This window comes from Furipterus horrens, unplaced genomic scaffold, assembly GCF_987537825.1.
Source record: "Furipterus horrens unplaced genomic scaffold, mFurHor1.1.pri manual_scaffold_3, whole genome shotgun sequence".
Classification (NCBI taxonomy): domain Eukaryota; kingdom Metazoa; phylum Chordata; class Mammalia; order Chiroptera; family Furipteridae; genus Furipterus; species Furipterus horrens.
The window spans coordinates 23,860,772-23,875,120 of NW_028327173.1; the positions used below are offsets into that span (position 1 = coordinate 23,860,772).

Below are 14,349 nucleotides of genomic sequence, written 5' to 3' on the forward strand. Positions count from 1 at the left end.
TGTGCCTATATTACACATACATATGTACAAAATTCAAAGGGTATAAGATGGAACTTAAGTCCCCCTTGTACCCTTGTCCTCCATGCAGTTTCCTACTCCTAGGGGCACCCACTGTGGCCAGTTCCTTGTCTATCCTTCCAGAAGCACTCTATGCTATACCTATATTGGCAAATACATATATATTACATATGCTGCATCAGTTAATCCTCCCAACAAACTCTAAATGCTTATGATCATCATTATGAAGACACTAAAGCTCGAGAGAAGTAATTTTCCCAAAGTCATGGAGCTGTGCTCACCCAAACACAGGAGTGTCTGACTCCAGAGCCTGGGCTCATTTTGCCACATCCTCCATTTTTCCTGTATCAGTCTGTTAAATTATGGGAAGGAACAATGTCCTGTCCAAGAGAGAGAGGCCTCAAATTCAGAAGCTCAGATATATGTTTTTAAGAATTAGGGTGCAGAATTGTCTGGAGCAGACATGATCAGAGGAGGCAAGGTCAGTCGGGAGGCAAGAGCCAACGAGAGGAGTGAGGGCCTGAGCTAGGCTGGCGGCGGTAGGAATGGAAAGAGGGCGCGGACATTGAAAAGGCAGACTCTAGGGGCCTTAGAAGCAACTAGATGAGGGTCAGAGAAGGGGAATCCTAGGCGACGCTCTGGTTCTGAGCCAAGTGAATGAAGGAATGATGGTGCTCTCAGAAGAAATCAGGAAGCTGAGGTAGATCTTGAATTTTCGAGATTAGGTACAGACATTAAATTGTAGGCACTGGCCCTGGCTGGTGCGGCTCACTGTATTGAGTGCTGGCCTGAGAACCAAAGGGTCGCTGGTTTGATTACCAGTCAGGACACATGCCTGGGTTGTCGGCCAGGTGCCCCTCTTGGGGAGTGCAAGAGGCAACCACACACTGATGTTTCTCTCCCTCTCTTTCTCCCTCCCTTCCCCTCTCTCTAAAAGTAAATAAATAAATAAAATCTTAAAAAAAAAAGTTGTAGGCACTGGTGGGCATCCTTGTGGTGATGTTGGTCTAGATGGTGGCCTAGATGGCAGGGCTGAGCCAAGGGTATGGCAGGGTAGAGGTTAGACTCGGGAGCCAGGTGAAGGAGCTGGGAAGTGGGGAGGGAAGCGATTCCTAAAGGGAAGTGGGTGGGGGAGGCAGAAGGAGAAGGTCTGGAGACAGGCAGAGGGAAAGGAGGGAGTGAGGGGCATGGAGACAGATGCGGTAAGGGCAGCCAGGACACATGGCTCTGGGTAAGTCCAGGAAAGGCTTGAGCATCATGGAGCAGGAGGGCAGTATCCTCACACTGTCAGATGCTGGAGAGGTCAACGGTGCCAAGGGTCTGGGAAAGGGCTTTGCAACTGAGGTCAGGCTGGTGGCCTTGAGATCACATTTCCTCTGGAGAAGGGAAGAACCCTTATTTTAAAGAAACACGCGAGGTAACTGAGAAGGAGTGACAGTATCACTGTCTTCCTTGGTCCATTTAAAAACTGCTGTGATTTGTTATCAGCAAGTTTACCGTCAGGGATCCACACACTGAGGACATCACTAAGTGGGCAATCTCAGCTCTGTCTGCCACCTTGGCATCCTGTTTCCCCAGGACAACGGTGGCAGGTGCTCCTGGAGCTGTTCACTCACTCACCCGGATATGCAGGTCCTGGAAGAAGGTGAGGAGTGTCTGCCGGATCAGCTGAAACTCCCCTGCAGAGAGACCCCCGTACACCTGCCAGAGGCAAAGCAGCAAGAAGCAATTCAATTTCAGGAGTGAGATGAGAAGTGCATGCAGGTAGGGGCAGGGGGCTGTTCAGGGATGGGAGCCTTAAGCAAGGTGAAGTCTCAGCTGCTGGGGCAAGAAGGGCAGCGGCAGAGCCAGCACTGCTCTGCCACAGACCCCATTACACCACACTGAGCACGGGCACACCACCTCTCCTGTCCCCCCCAGACCTCCAGAGGCTTACCCAAGATTTAGCAGAACATCTGCACCAACCCCCTTTCTAAAAAGGTAGGGGAAAATGGCCAGGCTCTGTATCATTTGCTCTCCCAGTTTTGAAGGCAATGGCAAGAGGCCATAAGATGATGATGCCTTTTGTGATACCAAAATGGATACTGGGAGATTTTTAGAATTTTCTGGGAGACTGGCCGGCTCTGCCATTCCTCATCCTGTTCTCTCCGTTACAGAACCTTCCTGTTCTTAACAGAGGAGCGAGAACAAGTATCTGGGCTGAGAGGTGATAAATGGATGGTGTCTTACTTCCATCAGCTGCCGGAAAGTCTCATCCACTAGATGCACAAGGGCGGGGTTGTCTCGGATGAATCCCTTGATGGCATCTAAGTGATTGAAAGTGACCAGCAGCACATCCTTGGGACGGGGACACAGCAATACTTGATATTTCAAAGCCATAGTCATCAGGTCATAGAGCTGCCAACCCATACATGAACAAAGTCAGTGGGATCATAGAAGCAAATGTCAGGACCTCCAAACAATGAAGCAGTCAGGCATTTACTGAACACCAGTTCTGTATATATCATACACCTTGGGTGACCATATCAGTTCTCCCTCAAACCAAGATACTTTTGAGAGTAAAAGGTGGTAGGCGTGTGTGTGTGATATTAATAATTAAGCCAGGGCAACATGGTTAGACTAGGATATTCCTGGGCAAACCAGGATTTCTGGGTAGCTTATGTTTGAAACAATATTGGCAGCTGTGGGGCCCTGGACTGGGTGCTGGATTTGAAGAGCAAAAACCCAAAATCAAGCCCTTTATTGCCACTGACTTAGTTGAATGGCCCTGGCCAAGTCTTCTCTCACCTCTCTGAAACTGAGTTTTCTCATCCGTAAAAAATAGTCTCAAATGCAGCTAAAGAAGTACAGGGAAATTTACAGTAGTAGATGCCTACATTTCTCCAATCAATAGCCTAAACTTTCACCTTAAGAAACTAGGAAAAGAAGGTCAAACTAAAGTCAAACCAAGGAGAAGGAAGAAAATAAAGTTTGGAGCAGAAATCAATGAAAGAGAGAGCTGAAAAATAGATAAAAATCAGTGAAACCAAAAGCTGGTTCTCTGAAAAGATTGACAAACCTTTAGCTAGATAACGGACAATTATTTACTTAGACTGACAAAGAAAATAAGAGAGAATAATAAAATTACTAAAATCAGAAATAAAACACAGGACATTACTATTGACTGATGGAAATATTCTCTAATTGTATGGTGGTGATGGTTACACACATTATCAGTATACTAAAAACCACTGAATTGTACACTATAAAATGGGGAAACTTATGTCATGTGAATTATATCTTAATTTAAAAATTGCAAAAAGACATTATAAAACTAGCTGTGGAGAAGACATTAGAGAATAAAGGATTTTTTTTAAGGACAAAAAAAGTTAGTTCCAAACTTCCTATCATTGCAGAGCTGCTGAGAGGAGTTAATGAGATATGTGTGAAAGTGGTAAGTATAAAGTTCTACAAACTGTGTAAGAACAATCTTAAATGATAAAAACATGTCCTGACTGGTGTGGCTCCCTGGGTTGGGCGTTGTCCTGCAAGCCGAAAGGTGGCCCCGTTTGATTCCTGGTTGGGGCACGTGCTTGGGTTGCGGGCCAGGTCCCCAGTTGAGGGCGCGTGAGAGGCAACCCGTGTATGTTTCTCTCCCTCTCTTTCTTCCTCCCTTCCCCTCTCTCTAAAAAGAAATAACAAAATCTTTAAAAAATGATAAAAATACTTAATAAGATATCAAGATGTATGGTAGAACTATTCATGAATGACTAGCGGTGAGAAATTGGTGAGGACCAAAGTGGTCAACATAGGCTTTATGCAAGAAGAAGGCAGTCACAGGTTTCAAACTGGCTGCAGGAAGTCAAGGGCATTCTAGTTGAAGGGAACAGCATGTGTGTGGCCTCCAGGCAGCCATGAGTGTGCTCCTCTCCTGGGAGAATGAGGAGAGGACAGTTCGTGGTGGGGGTGGTGGGAAATCAGGTTGAATAAGTATGGCAAAGTTAGAATGGTAAAGGCTTTAAAAAGACAGGCAAATTAACTCAGACTAGATGTGGTAGGTGTTGGGGGCTCCTGAAGTTTCCTGAGCTGATGTGATCAAAGTGGTGATGAAGCCAGATTTGGCTGGCAACAATGAGACTTGACAGAAGGGAGACACTGGAGTTGGGGAGATTGGCTAGGACCTGGCTCTTAATAGGTTTGCAATAATATCTATTGACTGTATGGATGAAAGACATTTTGTTGGAGTAATCCAAACTGCAGCCCTGAAAGGAAGACGGCGGGAATGGGAAAGGCAGAGAACAGCAGAGCACGTGACGCTTAGAAGGGGAAGCTGTCAGTGTGAGGTGACTACCTGGCTGCACTTGGCGGGTGAAGATGAGGGCTGTCCGAAATGACTATGGCATTTCGACTTAGTGCCTGGGAGAAGGCTGCTGCTGCTGGCGGAGGCAGGGGGTGGGGGACAGAAGGGCCAGTTTGGGAGAGAAGTTATGGACTCATCTGAGGCAGGGCTGAAAATATAACCTGCTCCCACCTGAGAGATGTGCCGAGCACATTTATGCCTCATTGCTCCCATTTAATCTTCACAAGAACTCGACAAGGCAGTTATTATCCCAAGTTTAATAACAAAATGCTTTATTTCATATAGCTGGTAGTAAGTGGCAGGTTGAGATCTGAACTCAGAAAAATCAGATCCTAAGGCATTTGCTAGACTTTTCTGTATAATCCCATTTCTCCAACATGCAGCTAAACATTTCACTTAGTAAGTGGCATACAACAGGAACCGCCAGGGGTGTGTGCATGCATGTGTATGTAATACTACAGGCACAGGTTTGAAACTCTCTGCCATCATCATCAAACATAAAGTTCCTGTTGTATATAGGACACCATGCTAGGAATAAAGGATAAAAACATGTATAACATGAAGAAATAAAAGTTCAGAGTTGTTCAGTAAATGGAGTCTCACAGGTAGTAACTGGTAAAGCTAAGACTTAAGTCCAGGTTTTTAAAATCTAAATTCTCTGTCCCTTCTCTATGGAAACCTAAACCTTCTTAAAGGCAGTGGGAGGAGAGCAAGCAGAGCAGAAAAGGCAATTAACATTTTATTGAACAGTTACTATGTGCCAGGCCTAGCTTTGTCATTATATATATGTTTCTCACTTAATCCTCCCAGCACTGATGAATTAGCTCTTGTTATTTCCATTTTATAGATGAGAAAATGGAGCCTCGGGGAGATAAAATAACTTTCCAAAGGTAAGTGGCAGGGGATAAGAAGGTGCAGTTAAAGGCGGTCTGTCTCCTTGAGGTTTCCAGGTATCAGCAATAAGTAAACATTGATTTTGTCTGCCTAGCACCCACTCTCAGTCCTCATGATTTTATTTATTTATCTATTTATTTATTATCCTCACCCAAGGACAATTTTTCATTGCTTTGAGAGAGAGAGAGGAAAAGTGGGAGGTGGGGGGGGCGGAGAGAGAAAAAGAGAGAGAAAGAGAGAGAGAGAGAGAGAGAGAGAGAGAGAGAGAGAGAGAGAGAAACATTGACTGGTTGCCTCCCACAGGTTCCCCAACTGGGGATCAAACCCATAACCTAGCTATGTGCCCTGACCTTTAGGTGTACAGGATGATGCTCCAACCAACTGGGCCACACCGGTCAGGGCATGCTCTCCTTTCTTGAGAGCACAGTATCTATATAAATTGTTTGGAATTTTTCTGAATAGGAGATTTGTCTATTATTTGTAATTTATTTATTTGGAATTATTATTTTAAAAATCAGAATGCCCTAATAATTTGTTTGCCAGGAGATAGATATGTACATGTTATAAGGAAAGACTGAGAAGTTTTGAATTTGCTTTAAAAAATGCCTGGTTGTCAGATCTGAGATTTGTCAAGAATGAAGCAGAATTAAAGTTTTTAGGTTGGGTTAAAGCATTCATAAATATGGGCATGAAGACCAGCACTGTCTTTGGGCAGGTGGAATGATATACGCAACAGAGGGATTGGTGAGGATGACTACTAGGGTCCTTTCCAACTATGAAACTCAACAACTAACATTTACAAGGCCATTTTCTTTGCAAGGCAGCTTTGCATATGTCACCTCATTTCATTCCAGTCTATGTACCATCATTCACAAAAGATACAAGAGATGTATTCAGGAGACAGAGGCAACTTTCTGCTCACCTTATCCATGCTGGCCTGGTTTAGTCTCATAATGGAGGCATGAGCCAGGCGGTCATAGATAGTCCTTAGGGCCTTCTTGGAGTAGAGCTCTTGGGGTTTGAACAATTCCTCTATAAAGGTTTTATTGAACATGGTTAAGACGATGTCATGAAGAACTGTAGAGGCAAGAGAGAATACAGCTAAGCAAGGTACTGGAGGAAGTTTTACTCAGGAAACACTCTGTGTAGAAATGGGATGGAGGGGCTAGGTCTATGCAGAGTGGGAATGCTGATGTGCTTGGTGAGGGGTCCAGAGTGCTTTATGAGACCATTTCAGAGAAAACATAAATGCGACAATGGACAAATGTGCTGTGCTTCAGAGGTTACAAACCACTTTTACATACATGATCTCACTTGATGGTAGGGGAAATGTTTCTTCTTCCTTTAAAAAAAATATTCCTATAAACATTGTAGGTTAGATCTCTTCCTTAACATGAGAAATAGCATCACTCTTGTTGTTTAACAAATCTATAACATTTTTATTTAAAATTAAATTTTATAAAAATGGGACCAGTAATGGTAATTGACTTTTTTTTTGCAAAGCGTTTTATGAAAATAGACATGTCTACCCAATGGTTAGAGATTAAAACATTTCTATGTTTCTACAAGATAATGTACTTCAGATTAGTACCATTTTAGAATGACTTAGCTTTTATATTTGATTTAGAATATTGATATATTGATATTCCACTGTAGTACTATGGCTTATATTGATAGTCAAATGGAAAACTTTCATCTAGTGACAATAAAAGTCCTAAGGTGTGTGCAAACCGAAGTGTCTATAATTCTAGTTCTTCATTCACTCATTCATTTACATTTTTTGCTACTCAAATATCATTAGTTGCGGGCTAGAAAAACCCTCTGGTACAAGAAATAGAAACAAGTATGGCTGAACACAGATTATTCTTAATTAAACCATATCTATTCTTGCCTAAAGGTGAGAGTGTATGGATGCTGAGAATATACATTCATAGTAATTAAAATTGGAAAGAAATCTGGTTACTGAAGTCACACACAATCGATGATTAAACATGATTATTACTGAAAAATACAAACGCCTATTCTTTTGCCACATAAGGACACACCAGATATGGCTGTGGCCACGTACCTTAGAGAGGGAAGGCAAGATGGAACACTGAGGTCATGACTTCAGGCACTCTCTCTACCTTTAAGCAATCCATAAGGTACCCAGCATTTTAAAGCAGCTCAAAGGGCATTTTGGGGGGAGGTGACAGGGGGAGCTCAGGACTGGTTGGATTTAAATATTTATTTTTTAATTTATTGGGGTGATATTGGTTAATAAAATTATATAGGTTTCAGGTGTACAATTCAATATGCATTTAAATCTTAAAAGGAAGTGCTACAGAGAGAAGGGGAAGAGGGAGAAATAAAAACACCCCCCCTGCCTTGACACAAAAGAATTGACACTCCTTACAGAAGTGCTGCACTCACACTTGACCTTTGGATTTCATTCTAGGCTCCTTCCTATTAGTGAGAAGAACCAACTCCATTACCAGCACAGGGTATCCCTCACATCTGACCATTTCAGGCCATCACAGCTTGCCCCTGATGTACACTGACATGTCCCCAGTGAAGACAGCTTGGAGACATGACTCCTCTGGGCTTGCCTGCATGGCCTTTTGCCTTCGATCTAAACAATCAAGGACCTGCAGTAAACTGGGTTCTCTAACGTTTTTCTTACAGCAGCCAATATGAAATGCAGAATTTGCAAGGAAATAGGTACAACTGAAAAGCCATGTGTAAGGCCTCAAAAGAGAATTTGAATTTTCCATAATTTCTGTAGGCCAGGGAGGAGTGCCAGGGAGGAGGAATTCAGGTTAAAGAATCACATCAGTTCTGATATGTGAATGCTTACAAACAGCTGCCATTCACCTAGGTGCTCAGTCCTTTCTCTCGGGTCTTTCAGCACTTGGCAGAATGAGGGAAAATAGCTCAGACCCCAATAAATCAGCTCAAAAAGAAAGAAGGTCGCAAGGACATTGTTAGCCACTCTGGCAAAGTAAAAAGTACGATGAAGCCTTTCTCTCTGGGAAGTGAACAAGCTATGTATCACCGTGGCTCTTTGCCCAAGAATGTCCAGAAAGTTCACTGGCTGGAAAGAGAGTAGAGCAGGCCCTATCCCCGTGGGCAGAGCAGTGACCACAAATGCCCCCACGGAGAAAGTGGCAGTTCTAAGGTTGGGCCCCGGTACCCAGGGTCCCACCTCTCACATAACTCTTTGGAAGGAATACAGGGCACAAATTAACATGCCTACATCACACAACATGTTTCCCCTTGCACTTGGATGAGGCGGGCCTACTATGTACCAGACACTGAGATAAACAGCGGGGCACAAAGCGGAAGGAAATGTCCTTACCCTGGAAAAGCAGTCGGGTCATATTTAAGTTAAACCTGAGAAGTAGATTGAACCACACCTGTCGGTCTGTCTCAGTTTTTAGCACTCACATGAGCTTTGTATAATTGCCTGAGGCAGGAATGTACTAAAAGCCAGGTTTCATCATGAAGAGAGAAGTGATTTTTCACAGGTGCATTCTGGGTTCAGATTATGAAGGTAGTTTCTGCGCAGTATTTTTGAATGCTTAAGTGAAAATAAACTCTAGTGATTCAACTATGTATACAAAAAGCTTTCAAAATGCACACTTCTCACCTGAAATTCTGCCACATGTCAAGAGGTGGGCCAAAGATTGCTAAAGAGAAGTGGCCAAAGGTGGTTGTGAAATATAATAAAAGTGTATCAAGGACCTCAGTTGGGCTTTTCTTTGAGCCTGACCTGATGAAATAATGCTCTTGATGGAAGCAAGTGAGTATTTACTAAACCATTGTTGTAAACTTGTTTATGGGAACATGCACTTTGGAACTAAGGGTAAAAGAGAGAAGCTACTACTTCTGGATGGTTACCATGTTTTAAATCCTTGCTGTGTTCCAGGCACCGGGCTTAGAACCGTCCATGCATTTAACCCACCCCCCACGAGATGATTCTGAATTATTATCCTTATTCTATCAAGGAGGAAAACTGAGTCTTGGTGAGGTTCAAGTCCAAGGTCACACAGCTAGGGGCAGAGTTGAAATTAGAATGGGGCTGTTTGATTCTACTGCTTGTGCTCTTAAATATTATAGATGCTATCTCCTCAGGATACCGAGGACAATGGCTGATTGACATGCATAAACTGCACCCAAATGTCCAACGATGGAAGGTACTCGTGACATTTAAAGAGGAGAAAGGCTAAGGTTTTACTCTGAGGAACTGGCAGCTTTTTTTGGTTTTCTGCTAGCTGTAGGTGAGGGGGAAACTAAAGATCTGGCACGATAGGGCCATACTATACACATGCATGATATCATGCCTTCTGCCCACAATCCTGGCAGCCATGCAGTCACATGCTTCCATTTTTCTCGGTTGCTCAACAGATATCTCTGTGCGCTAAGGAAAATGGCTCAAGGAAGGTCACTCACGTTGAACCACGATTCTTTGGCTACAAGGTACTATCACAGAATTGACTTTAGGGACTGCAAAACAGGACAACCTACCCAGAAGTGTAGCTTCTGTCCCAGTTGTCCCCACAAAGCTTAGAACTGATGAAGAGAGAAAACAAGTACCTCAGGGGCAATATGGTCCTTGTGCCTAAGTTTGCTTGGTTTTTATCTTACGTGCTGTATTTACATGAAAGATCCAAATACATAACCAATGTCTTGGCTAAAGAGAAACTCATGCCTTTTTTTTTTTTTAACTTTAAAATATTTAGAGTGGTCCCACTTTAAGCCCCCTGGATAAAGGACTAAGTGAACCTGTGGATGCAGATTGAATACATGCAGCCCAGAGATAGCATACCTCGTTTTCTGTCCACCTCTGTCCATTCATCTACATGAAGCATATAAAAAGAAAACACCAGTTCATGAAGCAAAAACATCATTTTCAAGGAGGCTTTAAAAAATATCAATTCCAATGGTCTGGCCTATGAAACCTTATTTTTCATGTTTGCATTAATGTCTAATGTGAATACTCTGCTTTCCATGTGAAACTTTTAAAAGGATGATGGATAGACAAGCTCTTAAAAAGGCCTAGAGAGGCTCTATCTTATAGAATGAGTGGCCTCGGAGGAAAGAAAACTCAGAACAACTAGCTACCCTGGGGTTTGTCTTGAAAGGATCAAAACGTTATCCACTCTAATGCTACAAGAATATATAGTATTCAAAATAAGGCTTTTAAAGAACACTAATTTCCACAAGGAACAATAATTTCAAGAACAGGTAGACAAGGGAGTTTCTTTTTGTATAACCTGATTTTATTCATGCCAGATTTCTCTTTCTAGAGTACAGATGGAACTGCTCAAATTAGAACACTTGAAATGTGAATTAAAAAGAAAAAATGCCTATTTATTTCTGATTTACTTTTTATAATAGAGGCGTGACTTCCAGGCACAAAGAGGGGAGCAGTGATGGGGCCACTGTAGAGAAAACTCATGAGGACAAAAGCATTTGGGAGGAAACGAAATAAGGGCATTGTACTTGGCTAGAGAAATCTGTAAAAATTAAAACCCTTAGTGGGTTGAGACCTGGCTATGTAACTTTAAGCAACTTGCTTAAGCTAGTCTCTTCATCTGTAAAATGGGGATCATAACTGAACCTAACAGGGTTGCAGTGGGGATGAAAGGCGGAACATCAAGTATGTAGCTGGCTTCTCTTCTAGCTCCGCTTTCTCTGCTGAAGGACATTTCCACCCATAAAGGAGGAAAGATGACATTTTTTTTCCTTTCCTTATTTTTTGGGAAGATTTCAATCTAGAAGAACTACTCCCAGATAAACAGAGCTCTACACATGTCCACATTGAAAAAAAATGTTGTCATTGAAAATTTGCCACTTGATTGTTTCAAAGGTGATTTCTGCAATTATAATCAAAACACATACGTGACTTCAATGCACAATACCAATAGCTCCTAAGAGACCAGTCTGGAAGCGCAGCCTGTGCTGAGCCCTAACTGGCGCAAAGGGTTCCCATTGCAAGGTCAGACTCCTCTGGGAAAATTCACTGTCTTTCTCCCATGAGAGTTACAGGCATTTGGAGAGAAAACAGTGAGGAAGCAGCACCAAGAGTCTAGCCTTCTTAAAGCAGATGCTGGTTTCTGCAGCATAATTTCCACACCTTCTATCTTGTTGCGGCATTTAGTTAGAGGTGGTCTTGCCAAATAGGTTTGTGGATTTCAGAGAGGTGCAGTTGCCACCCTGTGGAAGGCATGTTTGGGAACAGTGGTACTGCAAGGGTCCAACTTACTCTAAGGGACAATGACTACCTGCTGCTGAGAAAATGGGGCTAGCAAATGCATGCCCAGGGGCAGGAGGCATTTCCGCAGGCAGTGAAGTGGAGGTCTCTACAGGGCCATGTGCTCCTGGGCCATTTCCACTGGAGGACCCAGGGGAAGGTAAATGATACACCGTTTTTCTATGATTTCTCCAGATGACTTGTTTGTGACAATTCCACTGTAGTTTTTTTTGAGTGGGAGGCTACCCAGAGCTGCCTGTTCTATTGGAATTAGAAAAATAAAAACAGAACCTTACCACCATTTGGTTGCTCAGTACTACACTATGATCTTCATGTATTGGAAAAAATCACTGAATAGATCTATGCCTCAGTTTCCCCACCTGTAAAATGAGGAATGCAAAATGTAATAGTATTTTTAAGAGGACAGGAGTGAGGCAAAGGCAGGTTTTATTATTCTCACTATTGCTTAAAACTCGAGACAACATTCAATATGCAACACTCCAAAGTTGCTCCATAGAGAGAGCACTTCCTTTCTGTTGAATGCCAGACCAGAGGCTGCACTGTCGGGGAAAATTGCACTATCTGTACTGGCCTTGTGGGGAAAGGATGGCCTCCAGGAGACCAATCAGTTGTGTAAGATAATGAAGACATCTGGAAGGAATACGGTTTTCATTCAAACCTTCAACAAAGACCAGTTCACTCTGTCTGGTGTTTTATAGGTCTCTGTGCACAGGCATTTGCCACAATGGCTCCTGCTTCCTGCAGCTATACCAGTTCCAAATGGTGGCATAGATTCGTATTTCACAACTCTGAATCCCACACTCTTAACCCTGCACTTTTATTCTGTCTTCTACAAGTCCCCATCAGCCAACTACGGTGCTTTCTGTCATTTCTCTTAAAAAAGTCATTGGGTATATTGGATATTTTTTTTTTCAAACCTCTCCCTCTCCTCCCAACCTTCCAACCCTCACAAAGATTCTGGTGCAGTAACCCCCAGGTATGGCAGTGCAGTGGTTAAGGACATATTGCTTAAGAGCATGAGCTCTAGAGCCTGATGACCTCGGTTCAAATACATAACCCTTAGTTTCCACATCTGTAAAACGGGGATATTCAGGGAAGTACTTAGTTCATGGTAAGTGCTTAATATATGTTTGTTGTCATTAAGAAGACATGTCCTCCAGTTTTAGAATCAGTTACTGGATCAGACTGATCAAAGCCCCACTTCCAGTGAATGTGCAGAAGGACTGAATGATGCTCCACCCAGCATCTCATATGCCATCTGACACTCATCTCAACTGTGGAAGGAATGAGTGTGAATGTGAATTACCAAAGACAGTTGCATCTAGCAAACCCTGAAGGATTACAGCTCCTGCAGACAAAGGAAGCCAGTCCCTTAGGATTCATAGGGTCTTGCCCAGACCTCCTCTTGAAAGACAACATCTGCTACTTATATTGTGCTAAGTATGTTGAATACACACATTATCTCACTCAATCCTTACAACTTGGCTGTATGGTATGTATTATTCCCACTTTATGGAAAAAGAAACAGGCTTATAGAACTTATACTCTATTAAATGGCAAAGCTGAAGTTGGGATCCATATCTGTGTGACTCCAGAGAGCATGCTCTTAATGGCTAATTTACACTGCCTCCCAAGATGCAGACTAACCATCCGAGAACTACCTGTCAGCTCACTAATGCCATTAGCCCAAATGAAGTCACACAACATGACTATTAAGGAAAACAGATCCCTCCTGAGGAAGAAATGGCAATGTCATATAAAACAGCGAATTTAGATCTTCAGTTCAACATTTACTGAGCACCAATTTGTTCTGGTCTAGGTATTATACTAGGTGCTGGACTACAAAGATGAATAAGACAACCATGTGGGAGAGACATACACAGACCATGGTAGAATAATGTGGTTAGTGGTGAGGTAGAGAGGCATGCACGGGTGCTATGGGAGTATGTGCAGGCCCTTTCCCCACGAGGGGAGGCTTACTGAAGGAAATGAATCTTAAGCCGAATTATGCAGGACGGAAGGGGAGTTACTAGCACGGAAATGGGAGGTCTGGGGTAGAATGGGCATGGAAACAGGAATGAACATGCTTTAAATGGAGACCTACAAACGGTTCGGTACTAAGATACAAAGTAGGAGGCAGGTAGTGGTGGAAGGCGGGACTGCAGAGGTGGAAACAGATTGGATCAGGAAGGGGCTTGAAATGTCCTGCCAAAGACTTGGCCTCCGTTCAGACAGGAGTGGAAAGCTGACAAAGGGTTTTAAGTAGCAGGCAGTATGGACAGATTTGCATTTTAGAAAGCTCACTGGCAGCAGTGTACAGAATGAATGGAGAGTGTATGCTATAGGGAGTTCTTTTTATCTTTTTATGAATGGACTTGGACTCAGTTACACAGACACAACAGTGAATATCTGAATATGTATGCTTAACATCAGTTGAGCACACAGAGACTGGTCATGTCAGTTACCTTCCTATCACCTTTCTTCCTCTACCTTGAAATATAATATTTAACCCCAGGAAAGTTGATGAAAGCAGTGTCGTTGACTGAGAAGGAATAAAAGAGGGAGAGAAAAAGGTGACAGAGAGTTCTGGGTAGTCATATCTCTGGGGATTATAGGAGGACAGATTTTACATTTTAGAAACTCTCCTATAATTATTTCCACAATTGTATTATCTTCCAACAGTTGCGAAGGGAAAGGATTATAATTTTCTTATTTATCTATGTTATCTCAGGACCTCACCTTTCTAGAAAGAGCTTCTGAAATGAGTAGGACTGACTTCCAGTTTATGAAGGAAGATACTGCACAGAGGAATGGAGAATCAGAACCTGTTCCATGGGGGGGC

General features: G+C 42.9%; 1 protein-coding gene across 2 annotated transcripts in view; it reads right to left on the minus strand.

The window, feature by feature from the left end:
• OSCP1 (organic solute carrier partner 1) overlaps window positions 1–14,349 on the minus strand; it is a 30,082-nt gene that overhangs the window by 15,169 nt on the left and 564 nt on the right. Inside the window, exons 2-5 of one of the 2 annotated variants that reach the window (XM_090269123.1) lie at window positions 10,059–10,088; window positions 6,174–6,328; window positions 2,248–2,415; window positions 1,639–1,719 (exon numbers count right to left, since the gene is read on the minus strand). In XM_090269123.1, coding sequence (XP_090125249.1) covers window positions 1,639–1,719; window positions 2,248–2,415; window positions 6,174–6,328; window positions 10,059–10,088 — 434 coding nt within the window. The remainder of the gene's footprint in view (window positions 1–1,638; window positions 1,720–2,247; window positions 2,416–6,173; window positions 6,329–10,058; window positions 10,089–14,349) is intronic. The other variant, XM_090269124.1, reaches the window with a different exon arrangement.